Source organism: Prionailurus viverrinus, chromosome F1 (genome assembly GCF_022837055.1).
Source record: "Prionailurus viverrinus isolate Anna chromosome F1, UM_Priviv_1.0, whole genome shotgun sequence".
Lineage (NCBI taxonomy): Eukaryota > Metazoa > Chordata > Mammalia > Carnivora > Felidae > Prionailurus > Prionailurus viverrinus.
The window spans coordinates 6,981,377-7,004,141 of record NC_062577.1 but is presented as its reverse complement, the minus strand read 5'-3'; the positions used below and the strand labels follow the sequence as shown (position 1 = coordinate 7,004,141).

The following is a 22,765-nucleotide window of genomic DNA, read 5'->3' as shown; positions in this document are numbered from 1 at the left end:
TAATATTTTCTTATCTCTCTTTTTCTCGGCTTTATCATTTTCCATAATTTTATCTTCTATTTCATTTATTCTCCACTCTGCTTCTTTCATCTTATTCTTACTGCAATTAGTTTATTTTGCACCTGCTTTATAGCATTTTTAATTCGTCATGACTATTTTTTAGTTCCTTGATCTCTGCAGCAATAGATTCTCTGCTGTCCTGTTTTTTTCAAGCCCAGTGATTAATCTTATGCCTATTATTCTAAATTCTTAGCAAATATCTTGTTTATATCTGTTTTGAGCAATTCTCTGGCCACCATTCTTCCTGGAGTTTCTTTTGAGGTGAATTCTTCCTTTTCATCATTTTGGCTAGTATTCCGTCCCTTACTTGTTGTAATAGTTTGTTAATGTGTCCTGTACCTGCGAGCACTACTATATTAAAAAGGGGTTATACACTGTCCAGGGCCTGGCCTTTCAGGAGGTGTTTTTGTAATATGTTACATGCTCTCTGTTGTTGTGACTCTGGTTGCTTTGTCTCCCTACTTTTAGTAGTGGTTTGGACCTTCCACCATGAAGTAACCCTGGAAAAACAATTTTAAAAAGAGGGTGGTGGTGGAAGAAGCCTTATCACATACAAAGAGAGAAATGACCGGGGTGGGCAAAAAGGAAAAAAAAAAAAATTGACCAGAGTAACCATAATATGACTTAATCCTGAGAGAGAGAGGAAGATAAATAAGAAGGAGATACAGAAGAGGTGTAAAAATAATAGATTCAATATGTCTGCTTAAAGAAACCAACAACCAGAATAACCAGACTAGAGAACAAAGAAACTAGAGGAAGGAAAGGAAGGAAATAAAAAGGAATATATATATAAAATAAGAATTGACCAAGAATCAAATCAGAAAATGCAAAACCGCTGGGTGCCTTGGAGCCAGTGGCTGTGCTGGTCTGGAGGAAGGGGTTGTCTGGTTGGTCAGTGCCAATCAAACACTGGTAAATTCACAGTGACCAGACTTGGAGGGGTGTGGCTTGGTAGGAGGCAGGTCCTGCCTCCACTGTGGGCCCGTTGTTCCGTAAAGCCTCATCTTGTTGGTGATGGGGATAAAAATGGTGACAGCCCAGTCTCTCCTCCCCAGACTGGGTGTCCCAAACACTCTGTTTAAGCCATCTGCACAGTGCTGTGCATGTGGGAGCAGGCTGGGTATGTTCTGCTCCACCGTCTCTTGCACCTCCCAGGTGCTCAGCCCCATGTCTTAAAGGGTCCCACTACATGCCCACGGTTTCAGGGAAGTGCCACTCTGCCCAGCCAGATTACAAAGGGCCTCTGGCTCCTCACAGTGCTGCGTGGGCGGGAACAGGGTGGTTTGTCCCACTCCATCATCTCCTGCACCTCCCTGGCACATGGCTGGGATTCAAACCCCATTGTCTTAAAGGATCTCGCTCTGCTCACCCCAGTTCCAGAAAAATGCCACTCCACCCCAGTGATAGAGGGCCTCTGGCTCCCCACAGTGCTGAGCTGGTGCAAACGAGGCCGTCTGTCCCGCTCCACAGTCTCCTGTGCTTCCCTGGTGCTTGGTTGGGATTCAAACCATCAGTCTTAAAGGATCCCACCTGTACACCCTGGTTCTAGGGTACAGCCCCTTAGCCCAGCCAGCCGACAAAGGGCCTCTGACTGGTGGGTCTTTTGTCCTTGGAATGGCTATATGCCTTCTTCAGAGAGCACTCAAGGGAGGGGATTGCTTCCTCTCACTGAGGACTGCACCTCTGTGCTAGTTACCAAGACTGGGACTGGCTCCCCTTCTCCCCAGGCACGTGAACAGGGCAGCTGGCCCCAGTCCAGAGAAAGCCAGGCACTTAGAAATTAGATCTTTCTCTTTTTTTTCTCTTCCCCGGTCCATGGGTTTTCTCTGGTCCAAATACAGTCCTACACTTCAACAGCCTCTCTTTCTCTTCCTTTTGTCTCTCCAAAGAAAGGGATCCCTCCCCTCTCTTCCTATGCCTCCCATTTTATCTCTCCAAGTTTTCAATCGTGTACCTATGGCCCACCAAGTTGTCCCCATGGGCCCCTGGAGATGTCTCTGTCACTCTGCAGCTCATACTCTTGGAATTCCAAGTTCTGTGACCTCAACACCGCTGTGTTTGAGGGATGGGGGAACTTCGGGTCCCCCTACTTTGCTGCCAGGTTGACCCTGTTCCTATTTTTCTTTATATTGCATAATTGCTGATAGGTTTAGATAAAACAGATAATATAATAGATTTGTTTTCCATGTGGCATCCAGAAAGTACCTGTTTGGTATCTTGTTATGTGTATGAAGAAAATGAGCCACTGCCCCTGCTCATACTGACAAACCATCTTTTTACTTCTTTTTTATCTGCCAATTCTGTTAGTTCAGTTAAGTGGCTTTTATGTAGTCATCCTAGCGTTGTCAATTGCTAGGGGAGATTTGTAGGACCTGTGTGCATACTTCATGGGCTGAAGGAGTTTCCAGTCAATTTGAGGAAAGATTAGATGCACTCAGTAAGGTGTTATGCCACCATCCTGGATGGCATACCGTTACTTCTGAAAATGAATGGTGGCAGGGTGCTGTATCAGTGTTCTGATGCATGAGTGGTCCATGTGAGGCGGAGCTTCAGCTAGACTTTTACTGAGAGATTACATTCCATAATGAGGAGAACTGGGGAGTTATGGTAATGGAGTGAAGTTTGACTTAGGGAACATGGAGGGATGGATTTGGGTGGGTGGATGAGAGTCATATAGAAAAAATTAAATGCTAGGTTGAAGAGGTGGCATTTGTAGGTGTTAAAAAGCCACAAAAGAAATTTGTGTTTTGCTTATTTTCTGCTAGTAGAGCTCTGCTGTGAAGGAAGGGTTTTGAGATTACCATCATAGCATTGTGATATATTACAATACTGGAGCGTAGCTAAAAAACTGGACTGAACCGAATTTGTTGTTGTTGCTGTTTGTTTATATGAAGTTTTATAAAGTGCTTTCAATATACTTTGTGTTTTGGTGAATTGTCCAATGCTAAAGTGAAACCGTTTATCCCCTTAGTTGTTGCTGCCTTTTTCATGTGGCACAAAGTCAGAGGCTGAGTGGGTCTGTTATTAGGATGATAAAGCTCTCTAGGCAAGAGTTGCTTTGTCAGGGAATGTATAGCTTGCTGCCTGGGTAGGTGCTTGACTACACTTTCCATGAAAGGTTTAGGTATTGCAGAAACGAAAGAGGCAGGATTCTGTGCCTAACGTTTGGCAGCAGGCAAGGAGACATTTTCCTAAAGCAGTGGCTGGACGCACTGCTGTCAGAGCATCAAGCCTTGACATCATCCCTCACCCAAGTCTTACTCTGTTCTTTTAAGAATGAGGATATTCTCTGATATTTTTGTCAATCCTCGTAGACGGAATTACTTCAGTTTCACTACTGAGATCTCATTTCCAACATCATGTTAATTAAACGAACTACTAATTTCACCGGCGAAAAGCTATTTCTGACACGCAGTAGGCTGCAAAGCAAAGCCTTTGCTGTCGATCAAGAGAGGAATAGTTGAATGGGGCGCCTGGGTGGCTCAGTCGGGTAAGCGTCTAACTTGGACTCAGGTCACGATCTCATGGTTCATGTGCTTGAGCCCCACGTCTGTGCTGACAGCTCGGAGCCTGGAGCCTGCTTTGGATTCTGTGTCTCCCTCTCTCTCTGCCCCTCCCCCACTTGCACTCTGTCTCTCTCTCAAAAATAAATAAACATTCAAAAAATGTGTATGAACAGTTGACACAGTATGGAAAGCTGAAATGCTTAGCCAGGTCTGCAATGTGACCCTTATGTAACACTAGCCAAATCCAGGAATCTGAATTCTCAAATAGGGCCAGTGTCTGTAAAGTTAAAGCTTAAACTACAGATATATACACTGTGTCTTACTGTCCATGCTGAACAATAATTTGTGAATTTATTAGGTTAATTTGTTAAATGCATTATAGAAATGGCAATGCCTGTCCTGGGTTAACTGGGTTTGCCTTATAGTCTCAACACAGTGGTTACAGTGCGGTTTTTTGCTGTTGTTGTTGGTTTTGTTTTGTTTTGCATTTGCTCTTCAGCTCTACAATACTGTTATTCTCTTTGTTTTACTTTAGGTTGACCATGAGCTATAGGCAAATATACCTACGAGTAAGGAAAATATCATGGAGAGAACCTAGGGCATGTATATTTTGAGTGCATGCATCCTAAAATGGTTAAACATGTAATTCCGAAATCCTAATGAGAAATTTTCCAAGGTGTTTATAGGCCTCAAAGTGGCCTCCTTTGTGAGATTTCCACTTTGCTTCCTGGCATTAGGTGTAGTTATGAGCCTTCTCATTCTGTCCAGATTCTGTTAGTCTTCAGCTGGGAAGCACTTTCTTTGCCAGAAGATCCCTGTCCAATTTTTTTACTCTTGGCAAGTTCATTTACTTTTTCGTGGTTTTTGTCCCAAACATTTTGAAGCCTGGACCCATGATAAGTTGGTTTCCTAGGCTTTTTGTTGTGGAAGGCAAGGAAGCTATTATTGTTCTGCGGTGCCCAAGTACAGCCTGTCCTTTGACTTTGCCACAAGTGTTTAAACAGATTTTAAAGGGACATCATATTTAAATGTCTTAAAGATTCTAGTTCAGGGAGTTCTCTGAATGTCTGGATTTTCTGGTCTTATATTTCCTTGCAGATGCACACGGAATCTCCACCACAAAAAAACAATTATATTTTTCTATAGAAAATAAATTGAGGGGCGCCTGGGTGGCGCAGTCGGTTAAGCGTCCGACTTCAGCCAGGTCACGATCTCGCGGTCCGTGAGTTCGAGCCCCGCGTCCGGCTCTGGGCTGATGGCTCAGAGCCTGGAGCCTGTTTCCAATTCTGTGTCTCCCTCTCTCTCTGCCCCTCCTCCGTTCATGCTCTGTCTCTCTCTGTCCCAAAAATAAATAAAAACGTTGAAAAAAAAAAAAAAGAAAAGAAATTGAGATGTGCCTGGGTGGCTCAGGCAGTTAAGATTACAACTCTTAGTTTCAGTTCAGGTCATGATCTCATGGTTCATGAGATTGAGTTCTGATTCAGGCTCTGTCCTGACAGTGTGGAGTCTGCTTGGGATTCTCTGTGCTAGCCCCTCCCCCATGCACTCTCTCTCTCTTTGTCTCAAAATAAATATTAAAAAAAAAATAAATTGAAAAAGAAAGAAAAATTTGAGACAAGTATGGTTATGAAATTGAAATAATTGTGTGAATGAATGTTGCCATTATGAATCTACATTGGATAGTAGGCAATGCTGTTTTAATGTTTGATACACACACACACACACACACACACACACCCTGCATATGTATGTATAAGATAAAAATGATGTTGTAATGTAACAATTAAAAAAACTTCATTTTTTTCATGATTGAACTAAAATAGCTTTACATTTTATTTTTTTATTTTTATTTAAAAAATTTTAAATATAGCAAGATCAACTTTACACCTGGGCTGCAGTCAGCCAACCCACTCACTCACTGGATTACACAGAAGGGCAGTTTCCCCGACGAGTCCCACCTGTTTGGCCACCGTCTACACCTCCTGATGAAGAACACGGGTCTAAGGATGTTGAAACAGGTAGGAGCCCAGAATGTTCTAAAAGTGTGTGATGTAAAGTACTGTGCCATGCTTACTAGGTACTAAGTCTTAAATTTCTCTTCTGTATTTCTTAGATTATGATCTGCAGCTAACTCAAACAAAATCAGTAGGAGTCTTGTTAAATTGAAAATTCTTATGCTCCACTTTCAAGGCTGCTGAGTTAGAATTCTAGGGGATAGGGCACTGGAATTGTCCAGTTATTATCGTGTATATAAAAGTTTGTGAATTACTGCTTCAGGTGGCCAGTGGTAGCCACCACCTGAGGTTGAGGCTCCACATCCTGAGTTGGGCTGAGAATGCCAAAAGGAAATTTCTGTCTATTGCCTTCGAAGATGGTGGCCACCTTACCTCTCCACTCTGACTCTCTTCCTTTATTGCCTTCCTTGTGCTTTTCTTGATCCTTTTCTTAACTTCAGAGATAATGAGGACATAGAGATACAAGTTTCACTAAATATAAATTTTGAGTAATCTTTTAAAAACTGTACAGTGTTCAAATGTATCTTAAGATTTTTCTTTTTGGTTGTTTTTCTCTTTGCATCTTTTGTTGTCTTTTAAAGTATTTTGTATTATTGGCTGGGAAGAAAGAAAGATTAATGTCAGCTTTATATGGAGCCTGAAAGTGGGAAAGCACTTTGTATTTGTCTTAAGAATTAAGAATCACATTTGTGCAGCAATGTTTTATGAAATTTGGTTGTTTAATTCCTTTCTAAAAAGTTTTCAGTTTGGTATAATAAATTTCTGACTTCTCAGTGGACTGATCCATAAGTGGAGAGTAAATTGAAGGGCATCATTACTAATCAGATATGTATCTATCACCAAATTTTCCTAAAATAGTAGCATGAGTGTTAGAGTTAAGAATTTTGATTTTCCCCCACATTGACTTATAGAGAAAAAGTCTTTAGAAACTCAATTTGGACTTGTAATAACAGAGTATAGCATGAAATATCATTTACCAGCTTTGTAACCTTGGGCAAATTTCTTAATCCCTGTACTCAGTTTCCTCATCTGTCAAATGTCAGTAAGAATAGCATCTACTACATAGGGCTGTTTTGAGAATTATATGACTTCATGCATGTTAAAACATAGAATTAGCATCCAGACTGTTGCATTGGGCTTGGTATAAGTGTTTGCTATGGTTATTATAATTATTTTCATTATTTCACATCATTATTTATTACTTCCTCATGAGTTCCCTTTAAAACCAACAATAACCCACAGTGTTAAGGATTTTATTCTAGGCTCTTTTCCAAAGGTCTGCAAAGCAAACTCAGTGTTTATAATCCTGTATTTACCCTAGTCTCTGGAGGGATGCGCTTATGTCTTTCTTCTTTCTACTGAAGCCCAGAATGGGGGGCCCACACCCAACCCAGAATGACCCTTTTTAAATGTCAGATGCTTTTGAAACACTGCTTAGTGTTCACTCGATGGACTGTACTCCCTAAGATGAGCAACAAATGAAAGATAGGAGGTAGGAAATGTTGTTCCATGTAGGGCTCTGAATTTCTTCAATCCTACAGTTGATCAAGGGCCAAGGTAGATTCCTTAATGCAAATATCTTCAGAGATGAAGGGTTCTAACATGATGGCACCCGAGAATAAATCAATTACATAAAAGTGTATTTCGTTTTAAAAAGAAAAACACAGGGGCTCCTGGGGTGGCTCAGTCGGTTGAGCGACTTCGGCTCAGGTCATGATCTCATGGTTCATGAGTTTGAGCCCCGCATCAGGCTCTGTGCTGACAGCTCAGAACCTGGAGCCTGCTTCAAATTTTGTGTCTCCCTCGTTCTCTGCCCCTCCCCCGCTTGCTCTCTCTCTCAAAAATAAACATTAAAAATAAAAAAAAAACCCCACACAACTAAAAGTATTGATCCTGTTAAGTACACTGTATTGTTCATGTTAAAAGTTACATTGATTACTTGGCAGGAAATAGCCAGGTATAGATACAGAAGAACTAAATTACAGTTTCATTGACAGTTCTCTTAACAGTTGTCCATGTCCTGTGTTTTACATCATGATTAGTGTGGTATTTTCATTTTATTCTTCTCTAATATGTCTTTCTCTACTTTTCTGAAACATTTATATTCTCTTCTAAAATTTTAAGGTACTTTAAAAATGTTATGAAATATTTTATATTATTGATTTTGTATACTGGAGGAGGACTAGATTGAAAGGTAGTGGTAATATATATTTTAGTTTGGTAAAAGATAATAGTTGGAATTGATACTAGGAAATTTGTAACTTAGTTTTTTCTTTGTTGTTTGGTGTAGCTTATACAATGACAGAGAAAGTAATTTTTAATATAATAACTTGTATCCTTTTAAAATATGCATTCTTGAAGAGGATGATGGGGGTAAGTAGAAAATAATTTCATGTAGTGATTTGTTTTTCTCCAGTTGATCTGTTATAAACCTCAATAGCTAAATAGCTTTCTTTTGTTCAAATGATATAATGGTACTTTTCTAAACTTTTCCTGCTGTGACTCCATGGGGTATTCTGATTCTGGGGCCATTTATTAACTATTTGCAGTACACTTAATGACAATTGCTATACATTGTTTTGTAGTGACATCATGGTGAAAGTCAGTATTTGCAACATGTGGCCCCTTTCAATTTTAGTTTAAAAGAGTTCAATGACTTTATTTTCTTTCTGAAGAAGAAAGACTTTCAGTTACATTTTAGAAAATCGAAAACTTGTGGGATAACTGGGCAGCTCAATTAGTTGAGCAGCCTACCCTTGACTTGGCTCAGGTCATGATCTGATGGTTCATGAGAATGAGCCCCTATTGGGCTCTGTGCTGACAGTGTGGAGCCTGCTTGGGATTTTTTCTCTCTCTCCTTCTCTTTGTGTTCCTCCCTCACTTGTTTCTCTCTCTCTCAAAATAAATAAATAAATACACTTAAAATTTTTTGAAAACTTGTTTCTTGCCTTTTTTTTTTTTTTTGGTCTTGGACTCTTTTTAATATTTATTACTAATTCACATCTCCAGCTAATTCAGATTTCTGTTGCTGCCTCTTCTGCTTTTCTCATGCTTCTGACTTAATTTTTTGTAATCCCTTTTGTGAGGGAGGTTTTTATCCACCTTTCATATATTGGTGAAAGAACCAACTCTCCTATATATGGATTTGAGTTGCAGAGGTCAAGGTAAGGCCTTGATTTCTCTCCCCACCAGTGATATGGAGAAGGGCTGCAGATTCTTGGGAATCTTTTGCAGTTGGCATTTTTTTCACAGATAGTGTGTGAAAATTGACCTTTTGAAGTCTATAGAATGCCTCCTGGAAAGATAAGCCTAGCTGGAAAGGAAATTGGGGAGCATTGTTCTGCAAAATTTGGTGGCAGAAACATTGATAAGAAGAAAACCTTTCCATTTATCTTGTTTTCTCTTTCTTTTATCTCTCTTCATTTTCCTTTACTTATATATATAACACCCTCCCCACCCTCCATGGTTGTTTGTTCTTCTGGAGTCCCATGACATTTTATTCATATCTCTATCATTCAAATTACTTATGTATTTTAATTTATCTGTTTATGTATGTTTGTCTTTGTTGAAGACTCCCAACATTTCAAGACCTTTGGGCACATAGTATATGTTTAAATGTTTAAGTCAGTAAATTAAGATCTTTTGTTGAAAAAGATCTAAATAACTATCTACTTAGCACATAAATGCAAGCATTTGAGAGAGTTTTGTGTGTGTGCTGAAACAGCCCATGGACCGTTTTCTGGGCTCAATACCAAGTTTCAAAAGCTATTCACTGGATTCACAGAAATCAAAGAGATTATTAACTTTAATTTTCAAGTTTATGCATAATAGAGGCACGATGTCTAGATGTGTGTGGGGACTTATTACGTCTTTGAAACACCAAGCCCCTTATCTTTCTTCGAAAATGTGAAAGGCCAAGTAGAGTAGTATTTAGGAAGGCGGTTTGGGGGACAGAAATCCCGGAGGAAAATATGTAGAAGAAAATCTGGTAGAAACATGGTAGGGACTTTTTATAGAGAAATCCTAAAAATCATGTTTACATGTTAGCTGAAAGGACTGCAACCCAACTTTGCTCCAGAATAGATTTGAAGGCGTACCAAAGGAAGACAAAAGGAAATAAATCAAACCGAAAGAAATTTAGGATGGAACAATACGATGAAGCTGAAGTCAGCTAGTATACAAATATACTTCAGAAGGACTTGTAGTTTTCAAAGATAGTTGGAAATTTTTCTTTAGGTTTAAAGTAGAAAGGGAAATGGGGACAATCTCCTAATGATCCTCTGTGTGCATGAGGTTAAAAGCGACAGTGTCTTTTCTGGACTTTTATATAAAGAAGTAGTATTTCTGATGGTTCCTAATAAGAGAGATTCTGTGTGCTATTATAATGCAAACAGTATCATCAACTCATTTCCAGGAGTGTCGGAATGCTTTAATACACATTCAGTTGGGAGTAATGCAGAAATTCTATAAATGACCCAGGAAGATTGGATAGTGTTCTATTTCTCAGCTTCCCACTTGATCAAGGGATAAAATGTACCAGAAAAGATTGACCGTGTCTCCTATAGATAATTCTTCATTTTCAAATTTATTTTTTGTAATTTTGGCCTGCATTGCTCTCTTACATATGCAAGCTAAATATTGTGTGTCAGTGTTCTTTGTGGGCATTGAAGAGACATATCCATACCATGAGATACTCAAATAAGCTGGACATAAGGCTGTTTCTTTTCAGAAAATTACATGTTTAACTCCATCACCATTTGTGGAAGGACATAGTATACCAGAATTAAAAGCATCTGCCATATATTAGGCAGCTAATCATAAATTATATTATTTAAGTTTAATAATTCTTTCTCAATTAAATTGACTAGACTTGAATCAAATTGATGTATTAAAGAAACAATATTTTAATAATTTTACATAAGTGCATTTTATGTATTTTATGTATTTTATTTAATGCATTTTATGCATTAAACTTATGGTATAAAACTCTTTAGAGACTGTTTAATTCCTTTTTAGAAGTCATACTTTATGTTTTAAAGAGGTGATTTAATTTATTTTCCATTCATGGCAGAAAGGCATATCCTACTCATTTTCTTTCTTTCTACAAATGTCAAACTCATCCAAATATGTTTTGTTATACAAGTCTTGTGCTTATTTTGTGATGATAAAGAGATTGTTTCTGAAACATATGAGGAATTATGGGGAGCCCAGAATTTTAGATTGTTGATTATTTAGAACACTTGAAGTTTTGTCAGGAATGTTCTTTCTCCTACTTTGCTTCACAGTAATAGTTTTTAAATAGTCTAGTTACTGAATTCTTAAGAAGGGTGAGTGAAAGAGCTGGCAGTTTTAAATGTACCTTTGAGAGAGCTGTTACTGGGTTACTCTTTAAAAAGAACCGTCTTGGTTGATGAATATGTAATGGGGACTGTCAGCTCCAGATCTAAGTGGAAGGCAATTCCCGAAAGCCCCGGATGCTCGAAGAGGGGAATATTGGTAACAAGTGTCATGGGATTTTGTAACAGAGGTGATCAATCTAAGAATGTTAGAACTAAGTGGATTTCTTAAATCTACCTGCCCAATGACTTTAGAGCCTTGAGTAGCTACTCAGAAACCAGCTTACTTATCATTTGCAGCAAACATGCCATTTTGTTTTACTCAACACTTAGTGTCATCTCTCATGCTTCTCTTTATTCTCTCCTAACTATGCCTGCTTTGTTTTTTTCTCTTTCTTATTTGTCTTCTCCTTAACTTTTATTTTTCTTTTCTCTTAGTTCTCTTTGATTTTACCTTTGTTTTGCAATGCAGTTATTCTATACACATCTTTTTCATCTTAAAATCTTGACATTCTAGAATTCCTATGCCTCATTTTATGATTCTGAGGAGAGTGTTTTTTGCCATAACTTTCCCTTAGATGTTGTAACACACTGATTCAAAGAAATAAGTATAGTGGAAGGGAGGGGGTGGGAGAATGAATTCAGTTCAGGTGTTATTTATTTATTTATTTATTGACTGACAAGCATAGCTTTACTTTTAAAAAATATATAATTTATTGTCAAATTGGCTAACGTACAGTGTGTGCAGTGTGCTCTTGACTTGGGGCAGGATCCCCATGGTTCATTGCTTACTTACAACACACATCTCGACAGAAGGAAACTGAAAGTTTGGGAGGAGGAGGATTCAGGAAAATGACTGAGCTGTCTTTCTAGTTCATTGTTCCGGTAAAATGTCTGCATTCTTTACCACCAGAACCCAGAAATTTGCTTTTTTGGGGCAGGTCACCAGGTCTAGAGCTATAGGGAAAAAGGCAGGAAACACTGTATGTATTTCTAATGCAATGAACTGTTGGTGTTCCATTAGGTTCTCCCTGCACTATCAAAATAGGAAGAAGAGAAAGAAAAGCATTTTCCATCAAAACAAAGCCCCAGGATTTTATCTAGAGTTTGTTGAGTTTGGGGATTTGTAGGTAACTAAAAACAAAAGTGTTCCAGCATTTGTATTTGCTTTATATTAACTGCTGATTGGCTTTGTTTTTAGGACCCTTATTCAAAATTGGCTAACTCTGGTGTTAAGTTCAGAGTAGAGATTTGTCAGGATAAGAAAGAAGAATCCATTTTTTATTACTTGAAAAAAATACAATACTTGTCTGGGAAAATGCTTGCATTTTAAGGCCACTTGTTAATGTTCTATTGCCGCAGTGACATCTGTCGGTGACTATTTCATGCTCTTCTCAATGATTTTTGTTTTGAAAGATACACCCCTAGCTGAGGTGCAGGAAGTAGCTAAAGGCAAAGTGATATCTATGTTGCCCCTTTTAAGATTCTTACTCCCCTTTTTCCTTTCCCAGGATACCTCCTTTCATGGTTTGATCATTCTTTTGATCACTTCTTCCATTCACTCCTATAATTATTGGGCAAATACTTTAAGCCCCTACCGTGTGCCAGGCAGTATTCTAGATGCCAGGGACAATAGAGGGAAAAATGACAAAAATCCCTGCCTTCACAGAGCTTATATTCTAGTGGAGTAAGAGAGATAATAATTAGGAGGCAAACAAGTGAATTATGTAGTATATTATGTGATGTTCCATGTTAAAGAAAGTAAGAGACAGAATGAAAAGTGCTACAGTGGGTCAGATCACCACTAGGTTGATCATCACTAGATTGCTAGGAAGGCTGGAACAAAGCCCTAGGGAAAGAGCAAGGCGAGGGAGACACACAGATATCCCACTATAGCAGAGACCCTGTGGAGGGAGTATGGCAGCATGTTAAAGAGCAGCAAGAAGACTGTTGTGGCCACAGGAGCAGGTAGGGAAAGGCAGAGGTGGTCAGAGAGGTCAGGGACTGTGGACAAGTGAAAGAAGGCCAAGAGCCTGTACAGATCCTGTGCTTTAATTTCAGTGAAATGGAAACTTTCAATGTAGTTTAACAATATGTTATAAAATTTAATAATAAGCCCTTTTTTATTTTTCTAGAGCATTGTCACATGTATCAACTAGAGTGCTGCTAAATTAGGAATGTCTAAATTATCCTCAAGAGTGACTGCTATTTCTTGTCAGGAGTCTGATCTGCATGCTACCTATTATTGGGGAGACATATGACAGGAGAGAAACTCTAGTCTTCCAGCTTCCCACCAATTGCTTATATTATGTGTCTCTGATTTTTCAACTGTAAATTGTCGATGATGGACACAATGAGTTGTTTTCAGACTCTACTCCATGGAGCACTGGGGATTTCTGAAGGCCCTTTTGTTTTTATTTTTTGTTTTACAATGTTCATGCAAGGTTCACTTAGAAGAAATTGTCCCTTAGCTTGAAAAGTAATCCTGGAATTTGTTTTCCCTTAGGTTTTCCAGCATGAATTTACAGTCTCATAGACTCTTAAATGACAAATAAAGGAACAAAATCCTTTCAGAATCCTTTATTACTCGATGGTAGTACTCATGATCTCTTCTTGAAATTAGAAGGTAGGGGGCACCTTTGTGGCCCAGTGGGGTTGAGTGTCCAACTCTTAATTTCAGCTCAGGTCAGATAATGATCCCAGGGTTGTGGGATTGAACTCCATGTCGGGCTTCATGCTGAATGTGGAGCCTGCTTAGGATTCTCTCTCTCTCTCTCTCTCTCTCTCTCTCTCTCTCTCTCTCTCTCTCCCTCTCTCTCCTCTCTCTCTCCGTCTGTCCCTCTCTCGTGTGCTCTCTCTCTCTCTCTAAAATAAGAAAAAAAAAGAAATTAGAAGGAAAGTTGTCAATAGATAAGACAACTGAATCCCATCCTTCAAGATTGATGAGTTCTATCATTGTACAGACTTGAGCTAAGTAAATAATATAAGTGAATGTTTCAACAGGTATTTCCTAGCACAAAATAGACGCTAGCAGTTGAGAAAAATAATTATGATTGGTGTGTTGAAGAAGGGCATGAGGCTATTCTAATTTAAAAAATAATGACGTGAGCATTAGTCATTATCTGTGTTATATATGCTGAAAAGTAGTCATGTCTTTATAATACAGAAGTATAATTGGAAGATAAACTGGATATTTTTGGTACTTCTGGTTAAAGATATGTTTTAGTTAGTTTTGTTTTCTGATTGAGGAATTGGGAAATTTCTTCTTTAAGATACTGACTCTTTTTCTTTTTCAAACCAGAATCTCAGTCTGCTGTTTTGGAAACTCCAAAAAAATGTTCAGATGCTGTTCAGCAGGTAAGAAGATCTTTTTTTTAAAATTTATTCATTTAAATTTAAGTTAGTTAACATATAATGTAGTATTGGTTTCAGGAGTAGAAGCCAGTGCTTCATCACTTACATAAAACACCCACTGCTCATACCCAACAAGTGCCCTCCTTACTACCCATCACCCCTTTAGCCTATTCCCCTACCCACCTCCTCTCCAACTACCCTCAGTTTGTTATCTATATTTAAGAGTCTCTTATGGCTTGTCTCACTCTCTGTTTTATCTTATTTTTCTTTCCCTTCCCCTAGTTATCTGTTTTGTTTCTTAAATTCCACAAGAGTGGAATGATATGGTATTTGTCTTTCTCTGACTTACTTCACTTAGCATAATACCCTCTATTTCCATCCACGCTGTTGCAAATGCAAGATTTCATTCTTTTTGGATCACTGAGTAATAGTCCATTGTGTGTGTGTGTGTGTGTGTGTGTGTGTGTGTGTGTGTGCCACATATTCTTTATCCATTCATCAGTCAATGGACATTTGGGCTTTCTCCATAATTTGGCTATTGCTGAAAGAGCTGCCATAAACATTGGCATGCGTGTGTCCCTTTGAATCAGCATTTTTGTGTCCTTTGGATAAATACCTAGTAGTGCAATTGCTGGGCCATAGGGTAGTTCTATTTTTAATTTTTTGAGGAAACTTCATGTTTTCCAGAGTGGCTGCACCAGTTTGCATTCCAACCAACATTGCAAAAGGATTCTCCTTACATCACATCCTCTCTGACATCTGTTGTTACCTGAGTTGTTAATGTTAGCCATTCTGACAGGTGGTATCTCACTGTGGTTTTGATTTGTATTTCCCTGATGATGAGTGAGGTTGAGTATCTTTTCTTTTCTTTTTTTTTAATATATGAAATTTATTGTCAAATTGGTTTCCATACAACACCCAGTGCTCATCCCAAAAGATGCCCTCTTCAATGCCCATCACCTACCCTTCCCTCCCTCCTACCCCCCATCAACCCTCAGTTTGTTCTCAGTTTTTAAGAGTCTCTTATGCTTTCGCTCTCTCCCACTCTAACCTCTTTTTTTTTCCTCCCCCCCCCCCATGGGTTTCTGTTAAGTTTCTCAGGATCCACATAAGAGTGAAACCATATGGCATCTGTCTTTCTCTATATGACTTATTTCACTTAGTATCACACTCTCCAGTTCCATCCACGTTGCTACAAAGGGCCATATTTCATTCTTTCTCATTGCCACATAGTACTCCATTGTGTATATAAACCACAATTTCTTTATCCATTCATCAGTTGATGGACATTCAGGCTCTTTCCATAATTTGGCTATTGTTGAGAGTGCTGCTATAACCATTGGGGTACAAGTGCCCCTATACATCAGTACTCCTGTATCCCTTGGGTAAATTCCTAGCAGTGCTACTGCTGGGTCATAGGGTAGATCTATTTTTAAGTTTTGAGGAACCTCCACACTATTTTCCAGAGTGGCTGTACCAGTTTGCATTCCCACCAACAGTGCAAGAGGGTTCCCGTTTCTCCACATCCTCTCCAGCGTCTATAGTCTCCTGATTTGTTCATTTTGGCCACTCTGACTGGCGTGAGGTGATATCTGAGTGTGGTTTTGATTTGTATTTCCCTGATGAGGAGTGATGTTGAGCATCTTTTCATGTGCCTGTTGGCCATCCGGATGTCTTCTTTAGAGAAGTGTCTATTCATGTTTTCTGCCCATTTCTTCACTGGGTTATTTGTTTTTTGGGTGTGGAGTTTGGTGAGCTCTTTATAGATTTTGGATACTAGCCCTTTGTCTGATATGTCATTTGCAAATATCTTTTCCCATTCTGTTGGTTGCCTTTTAGTTTTGTTGATTGTTTCCTTTGTTGTGCAGAAGCTTTTTATCGTCATGAAGTCCCAATAGTTCATTTTTGCTTTTAATTTCCTTGCCTTTGGGGATGTGTTGAGTAAGAAATTGCTGCAGCTGAGGTCAGAGAGGTCTTTTCCTGCTTTCTCCTTTAGGGTTTTGATGGTTTCCTGTCTCACATTCAGGTCCTTTACACATTTTGAGTTTATTTTTGTGAATGGTGTGAGAAAGTGGTCTAGTTTCAACCTTCTGCATGTTGCTGTCCAGTTCTCCCAGCACCATTTGTTAAAGAGACTGTCTTTTTTCCATTGGATGTTCTTTCCTGCTTTGTCAAAGATTAGTTGGCCATACTTTTGTGGGTCTATTTTTGGGGTTTCTATTCTATTTCATTGGTCTATGTGTCTGTTTTTGTGCCAATACCATGCTGTCTTGATGATTACAGCTTTGTAATAGAGGCTAAAGTCTGGGATTGTGATGCCTCCTAATTTGGTCTTCTTCTTCAAAATAACTTTGGCTATTCAGGGCCTTTTGTGGTTCCATATAAATTTTAGGATTGTTTGTTCTAGCTTCGAGAAGAATAATGGTGCAATTTTGATTGGGATTGCATTGAATGTGTAGATAGCTTTGGGTAGTATTGACATTTTAACAATATTTATTCTTCCAACCCATGAGCACGGAATGTTTTTCCATTTCTTTGTGTCTTCTTCAATTTCCTTCATAAGCTTTCTATAGTTTTCAACATACAGATCTTTTACATCTTTGGTTAGATTTATTCCTAGGTATTTTATGCTTCTTGGTGCAATTGTGAATGGGATCAGTTTCTTTATTTGTCTTTCTGTTGCTTCATTATTAGTGTATAAGAATGCAACTGCTTTCTGTACATTGATTTTGTATCCTGTGACTTTGCTGAATTCATGTATCAGTTCTTCCAGACTTTTGGTGGAGTCTATTGGGTTTTCTGTGTATAATATCATGTCATCTGCAAAAAGGGAAAGCTTGACTTCATCTTTGCCAATTTTGATGCCTTTGATTTCCTTTTGTTGTCTGAATGCTGATGCTAGCACTTCCAACACTATGGTAAACAACAGCGGTGAGAGTGGACATCCCTGTCATGTTCCTGATCTCAGGGGGAAAGCTCTCAGTTTTTCCCCATTGAGGATGATATTAGCTGTGGGCTTTTCATAAGTGGCTTTTATGATGTTTAAGTATGTTCCTTCTATCCCGACTTTCTCGAGGGTTTTTATTAAAAGGATGCTGAATTTTGTCAAATGCTTTTTCTGCATTGATTAACAGAATCATATGGTTCTTTTCTTTTATTAATATGATGTATCACGTTGATTGATTTGCGAATGGTGAACCCGCCCTGCATCCCAGGAATGAATCCCACTTGATCATGGTGAATAATTCCTTTTATATGCTGTTGAATTTGATTTGCTAGTATCTTATTGAGAATTTTTGCATCCATATTCATCAGAGATATTGGCCTGTAGTTCTCTTTTTTTGCTGGGTCTCTGTCTGGTTTAGGAATAAAGTAATGCTGGCTTCATAGAATGAGTCTGGAAGTTTTCCTTCCCTTTCTATTTTTTGGAATAGCTTGAGAAGGATAGGTATTATCTCTGCTTTAAATGTCCGGTAGAATTCCCTAGGGAAGCCATCTGGTCCTGGACTCTTATTTGTTGGGAGATTTTTGGTAACTGATTCAATTTCTTCACTGGTTATGGGTCTGTTCAAGCTTTCTATTTCCGCCTAATTGAGTTTTGGAAGCGTGTGGGTGTTTAGGAATTTGTCCATTTCTTCCATGTTGTCCATTTTGTTGGCATATAATTTTTCATAGTATTCCCTGATAATTGCTTGTATCTCTGAGGGCTTGGTTGTAATAATTCCATTTTCATTCATGATTTTATCTATTTGGGTCATCTCCCTTTTCTTTTTGAGAAGCTTGGCTAGAGGCTTATCAATTTTGTTTATTTTTTCAAAAAACCAACTCTTGGTTTCGTTGATCTGCTCTACAGTTTGTTTAGATTCTATATTGTTTATTTCTGCTCTGATCTTTATTATTTCTCTTCCTCTGCTGGGTTTAGGCTGTCTTTGCTGTTCTGCTTCTATTTCCTTTAGGTGTGCTGTTAGATTTTGTATTTGGGATTTTTCTTGTTTCTTGAGATAGGCCTGGATTGCAATGTATTTTCCTCTCAGGACTGCCTTTGCTGCATCCCAAAGCGTTTGGATTGTTGTATTTTCATTTTAATTTGTTTCCGTATATTTTTAAAAAATTTTTTTAATGTTTATTCATTTTAGAGACAGAGAGAGACAGAGCATGAATGGGGGAAGGTCAGAGAGAGAGGAAGACATAGAATCTGAAACAGGCTCCAGGCTCTGAGCTGTCAGCACAGAGCCCGACGCGGGGCTCGAACTCACAGACCACGAGATCATGACCCGAGCCGAAGTTGGTCACCCAACCATCTGAGCCACACAGGCGCCCCCCCACCCCGCATATATTTTTTAATATCTTCTCTAATGACTGGTTGACCCATTCATTCTTTAGTATGGTGTTCTTTAACCTCCATGCTCTTGGAGGTTTTCCAGGCTTTTTCCTGTGGTTGATTTCAAGCTTCATAGCATTGTGGTCCGAAAGTATGCATGGTATGATCTCAATTCTTTTATATTCATGAAGGGCTGTTTTGTGACCCAGTGTGTGATCTATCTTGGAGGATGTTCCATGTGCACTTGAGAAGAAAGCATATTCTGTTGCTTTGGGATGCAGATTTCTAAATATATCTGTCAAGTCCATCTAGTCCAATGTATCATTCAGGGCCCTTGTTTCTATATTGACCATGTGTCTCGATGATCTATCCATTGTTGTAAGTGGGGTATTAAAGTCCCCTGCAATTACCACATTCTCGTCGATAAGGTTGCTTATGTTTGTGAGTAATTGTTTTATATATTTGGGACTTCCGTATTCGGTGCATAGACGTTTATAATTGTTAGTTCTTCTTGATGGATAGAGCCTGTAATTATTATATAATGCCATTCTTTATCTCTTGTTACAGCCTTTAATTTAAAGTCTAGGGGCGCCTGGGTGGCGCAGTCGGTTAAGCGTCCGACTTCAGCCAGGTCACGATCTCGCGGTCTGTGAGTTCGAGCCCCGCGTCAGGCTCTGGGCTGATGGCTCAGAGCATGGAGCCTGTTTCCAATTCTGTGTCTCCCTCTCTCTCTGCCCCTCCCCCGTTCATGCTCTGTCTCTCTCTGTCCCAAAAATAAATAAACGTTGAAAAAAAAAAATTTAAAGTCTAGTTTGTCTGATATAAGTATGGCTACTCCAGCTCTCTTTTGACTTCCAGTAGCATGATAGATAGTTCTCCATCCCCTCACTTTCAATCTGAAAGTGTCCTCAGGTCTAAAATGAGTCTCTTGTAGACAGCAAATAGATGGGCCTTGTTTTTTTAATCCATTCTGATACCCTATGTCTTTTGGTTGGCACATTTAGTCCATTTACATTCAGTGTTATTATAGAAAGATATGGGTTTAGAGTCATTGTGATGTCTGTAGGTTTCATGCTTGTAACGATGTCTCTGGTACTTTGTCTCACAGGATCCCCCTTAGGATCTCTTGTAGGGCTGGTTTAGTGGTGATGAATTCCTTCAGTTTTCGTTTGGGAAGACCTTTATTGTTGAGTATGTTTTCATGTGTATGTTAGCCATCTGGATGTCTTCTTTGGAAAAGTATCTATTCATGTCTTTTGCCCATTTCTTCACTGGAATATTTTTTTTGGGGGGGGTGTTGAATTTGATAAGTTCTTTATACATATTTGATACTAACCCTTTATTCAATATGTTATTTTCAAATATCTTCTCCCATTCTGTTGGTTGCCTTTTCGTTTTGTTGATTGTTTCCTTTGCTGTGCAGAAGAAGCTTTTTATCTTGATGAGGTCCCAGTAGTTCATATTTGCTTTTGTTTCCCATACCTCCAGAGTCACGTCTAGTAAGAAGTTACTGCAGCAAGGTCAAAGAGGTTTTGCCTGTTTTCTCCTGTAGGATTTTGATGGTTTCCTGTCTCACATTTAGGTCTTTCATCCATTTTGAGTTTATATTTGTGTATGGTATAAGAAACTGTCCAGTTTCATTCTTCTGCATGTTGCTGTCCAGTTATTCCAGCACCATTTATTGAAGAGACTGTTTTTTTCCCATTGGATACTCTTTCCTGCTTTGTCAAAGATTAGTCGGCCATACATTTGTGGGTCCATTTCTGGCTTCTCTATTTTGTTCCATTTATTTATATGGAGTAAGAAGATCTTATTAGGATGTTGAATCCTACTCCTTTTCTTTCTTACTTTCTCTCTTACTTGTCTTAAAATTGTGACAGGTTCTGATTTTCTTTTTCATGTGCCAGCTAGCTGAGGCCATCCTTACTTCTCTGTCTTCAGGGAAATATAATCATGTGGAAGGGGATGTTGTCTTCCATTTAGGCTTTGAAAAAAAAAATCTACCTTGAAGTGGAACGGAGTACAAGCTTTTTAGAAGCTGCATCATTCTGTATCTAGCCAAAGAGTTGGGCCTGACAGAAGCTGGGTCCAGCAGGACAGTTTCCATTCCAGATGTCACATGGAGATGTGCCTGGCTGAACTAATAGTTACATGGATGTGAGTTTGGAGAACTCACCAGAGGTTTTCTCAAATCAAATCATATTTTTAAGTTACTTTGGTGGATGAAACATTAATTAGTGCCCGTTTAATTACCACAGAAACCGTTTTTCTTTTACTAAAGAAGCCAAATTTTGTTTTTGTTTTTGTTTTTTGAAATCAAAACACTATTAAAGAAAAAAAGACTGCAAGAAAGGAAACATATAGAATAGTAATTGGAGATAGCAATTGCTCTTTTGGATACAAAACCAGTTTTTAAAAATGTATTTATACTTTCTTCCAACTAGTCTTTTGAAAATAACTGAGTACTAGATATTATCAGTAAGAAGACTCTATCCTCCAGCACAGCCTAGTGGAAGGTGAGAAGATTCTCATCCAGGTTCAAGGCCCAGTTCTGTTTCTGGTTAGTGTGTAACAGCATACTAGGATTTCTGGGACATGGTGTTTTTCTCTGTCAAATTAAAGAATTTGATGATTTTTGAGAGCTTTTCCAAGTTAAAATTGACATCCCTTTTGAAAAGCAGCGTCCTGAATCATACATGAAGGTTGTGCTCCCTCTGGAGGAGCAATGAGAATATAACAATGTTCAAGAACTACAATTTACTCATGCTTTAAAAAATACAGCTATGAAGTTACTACAATATTATTGAGACGTACAGTGTACTTTTCATTCCTGTGACTTACTTATTATTATTTATTTTATTTTTACCTCTTAATCCCCTTCACCTATCTTACCTATCTGAAACTAATATGTCAACTATACTTCAACTAAACAAATAGTAATAATTAAAAAATGTAGCTACATTGGCCATTGTTGTAAGACTAAAGATACTCTTTTTTTCTTTTTAAGTTTGTAATGTTATTTATTTTTGAAAGAGAGAGACAGAGTATGAGCTGGGGAGGGGCAGAGAGAGAGGGAGACACAGAATCTGAAGCAGGCTCCAGGCTCTGAGCAGTCAGCCCAGACAGAGCCTGACATGGGGCTCAAACTCACAGACCATGAGATCAAGACCTGAGCTGAAGTCAGATGCTTAACTGACTGAGCCACCCAGGTGCTCCAAGACTAATGATACTCTTCAGGATAGTGTCACAAAACATGTTTTTTCAGCTTTTTGTCAGAGCAGAGACCTACACAAGGCCAGGGCTTTTGGAGAGGGATGGTGTTCTGAGCTGGTGGTTATTTAATAAATTGTGTAATGATTAGCCAACAGTGATTGAGATGAAGAAAGATAAAAAGAGGCAGAGAAGTAAATTCAAAAATAATTAAGAAAAATAGTGCCCTGAAAATATCCTCTCATTTTCTACAGCTTCTTTTATTTTTTATTTTTTATTTTTTTGAGGCATGCCTAAGTTGTAATCTGATAATATATTAGATGTTTCTAAATTATTATTTCCAGGGCATATACTGTTGAATTTTTATTACATATGATAATGCCAAAGAAAGCCTCAACAAAACATAATTTATACTATAAAAATGATAAACATGCGACATTGCTGTGTGTATTAAGATTCAAGTATCAATTCATGTATGTAAAATTATAGTGATTTTTCTACTTGCGCTGTGAACCATGGTAAAATATATTGTATGAAGCAGGAAACCCAATGCACTGGGTGTTTTACAAATGCCTGATGTTACAGCTTTGGAAATTCAGGGGTGAAATAGATTAACTTAAATTTCATATCTGCTTTCCTTATTGCCAGTGAACTCTCTATAAGCCAGAAAATACAATAAATTAATTGAGAGGAAGCAGTATTTGGGAGAAACTGAGGTTAATTCCTCAAAAATGATTGTTTACTTTCTTTGTCATAAGTTTACTTATGGACTGGTTCTCTTCTTAGATAATATGTGTGTATTTCATAAGTGCTTAAAGTAAATGGTCATCAAAATGATAAAAAAAACTAGAATTAATTACCAATCTACTATGCATATACACTTTTACTGCATGATCTTATGCAATTCTTAAAATAGTCCTTTAAAGTAACTATTTTAATTCATTTAACTGATAGAGAAAAAAG

General features: G+C 38.3%; 1 protein-coding gene across 1 annotated transcript in view; it reads left to right on the top strand.

Moving 5' to 3' along the window:
* The window catches only part of FMN2 (formin 2), a 393,365-nt gene that overhangs the window by 103,933 nt on the left and 266,667 nt on the right, over positions 1 to 22,765 (top strand). Inside the window, exons 4-5 of the mRNA XM_047841608.1 lie at positions 5,437 to 5,584; positions 14,219 to 14,274. Coding sequence (XP_047697564.1) covers positions 5,437 to 5,584; positions 14,219 to 14,274 — 204 coding nt within the window. The remainder of the gene's footprint in view (positions 1 to 5,436; positions 5,585 to 14,218; positions 14,275 to 22,765) is intronic.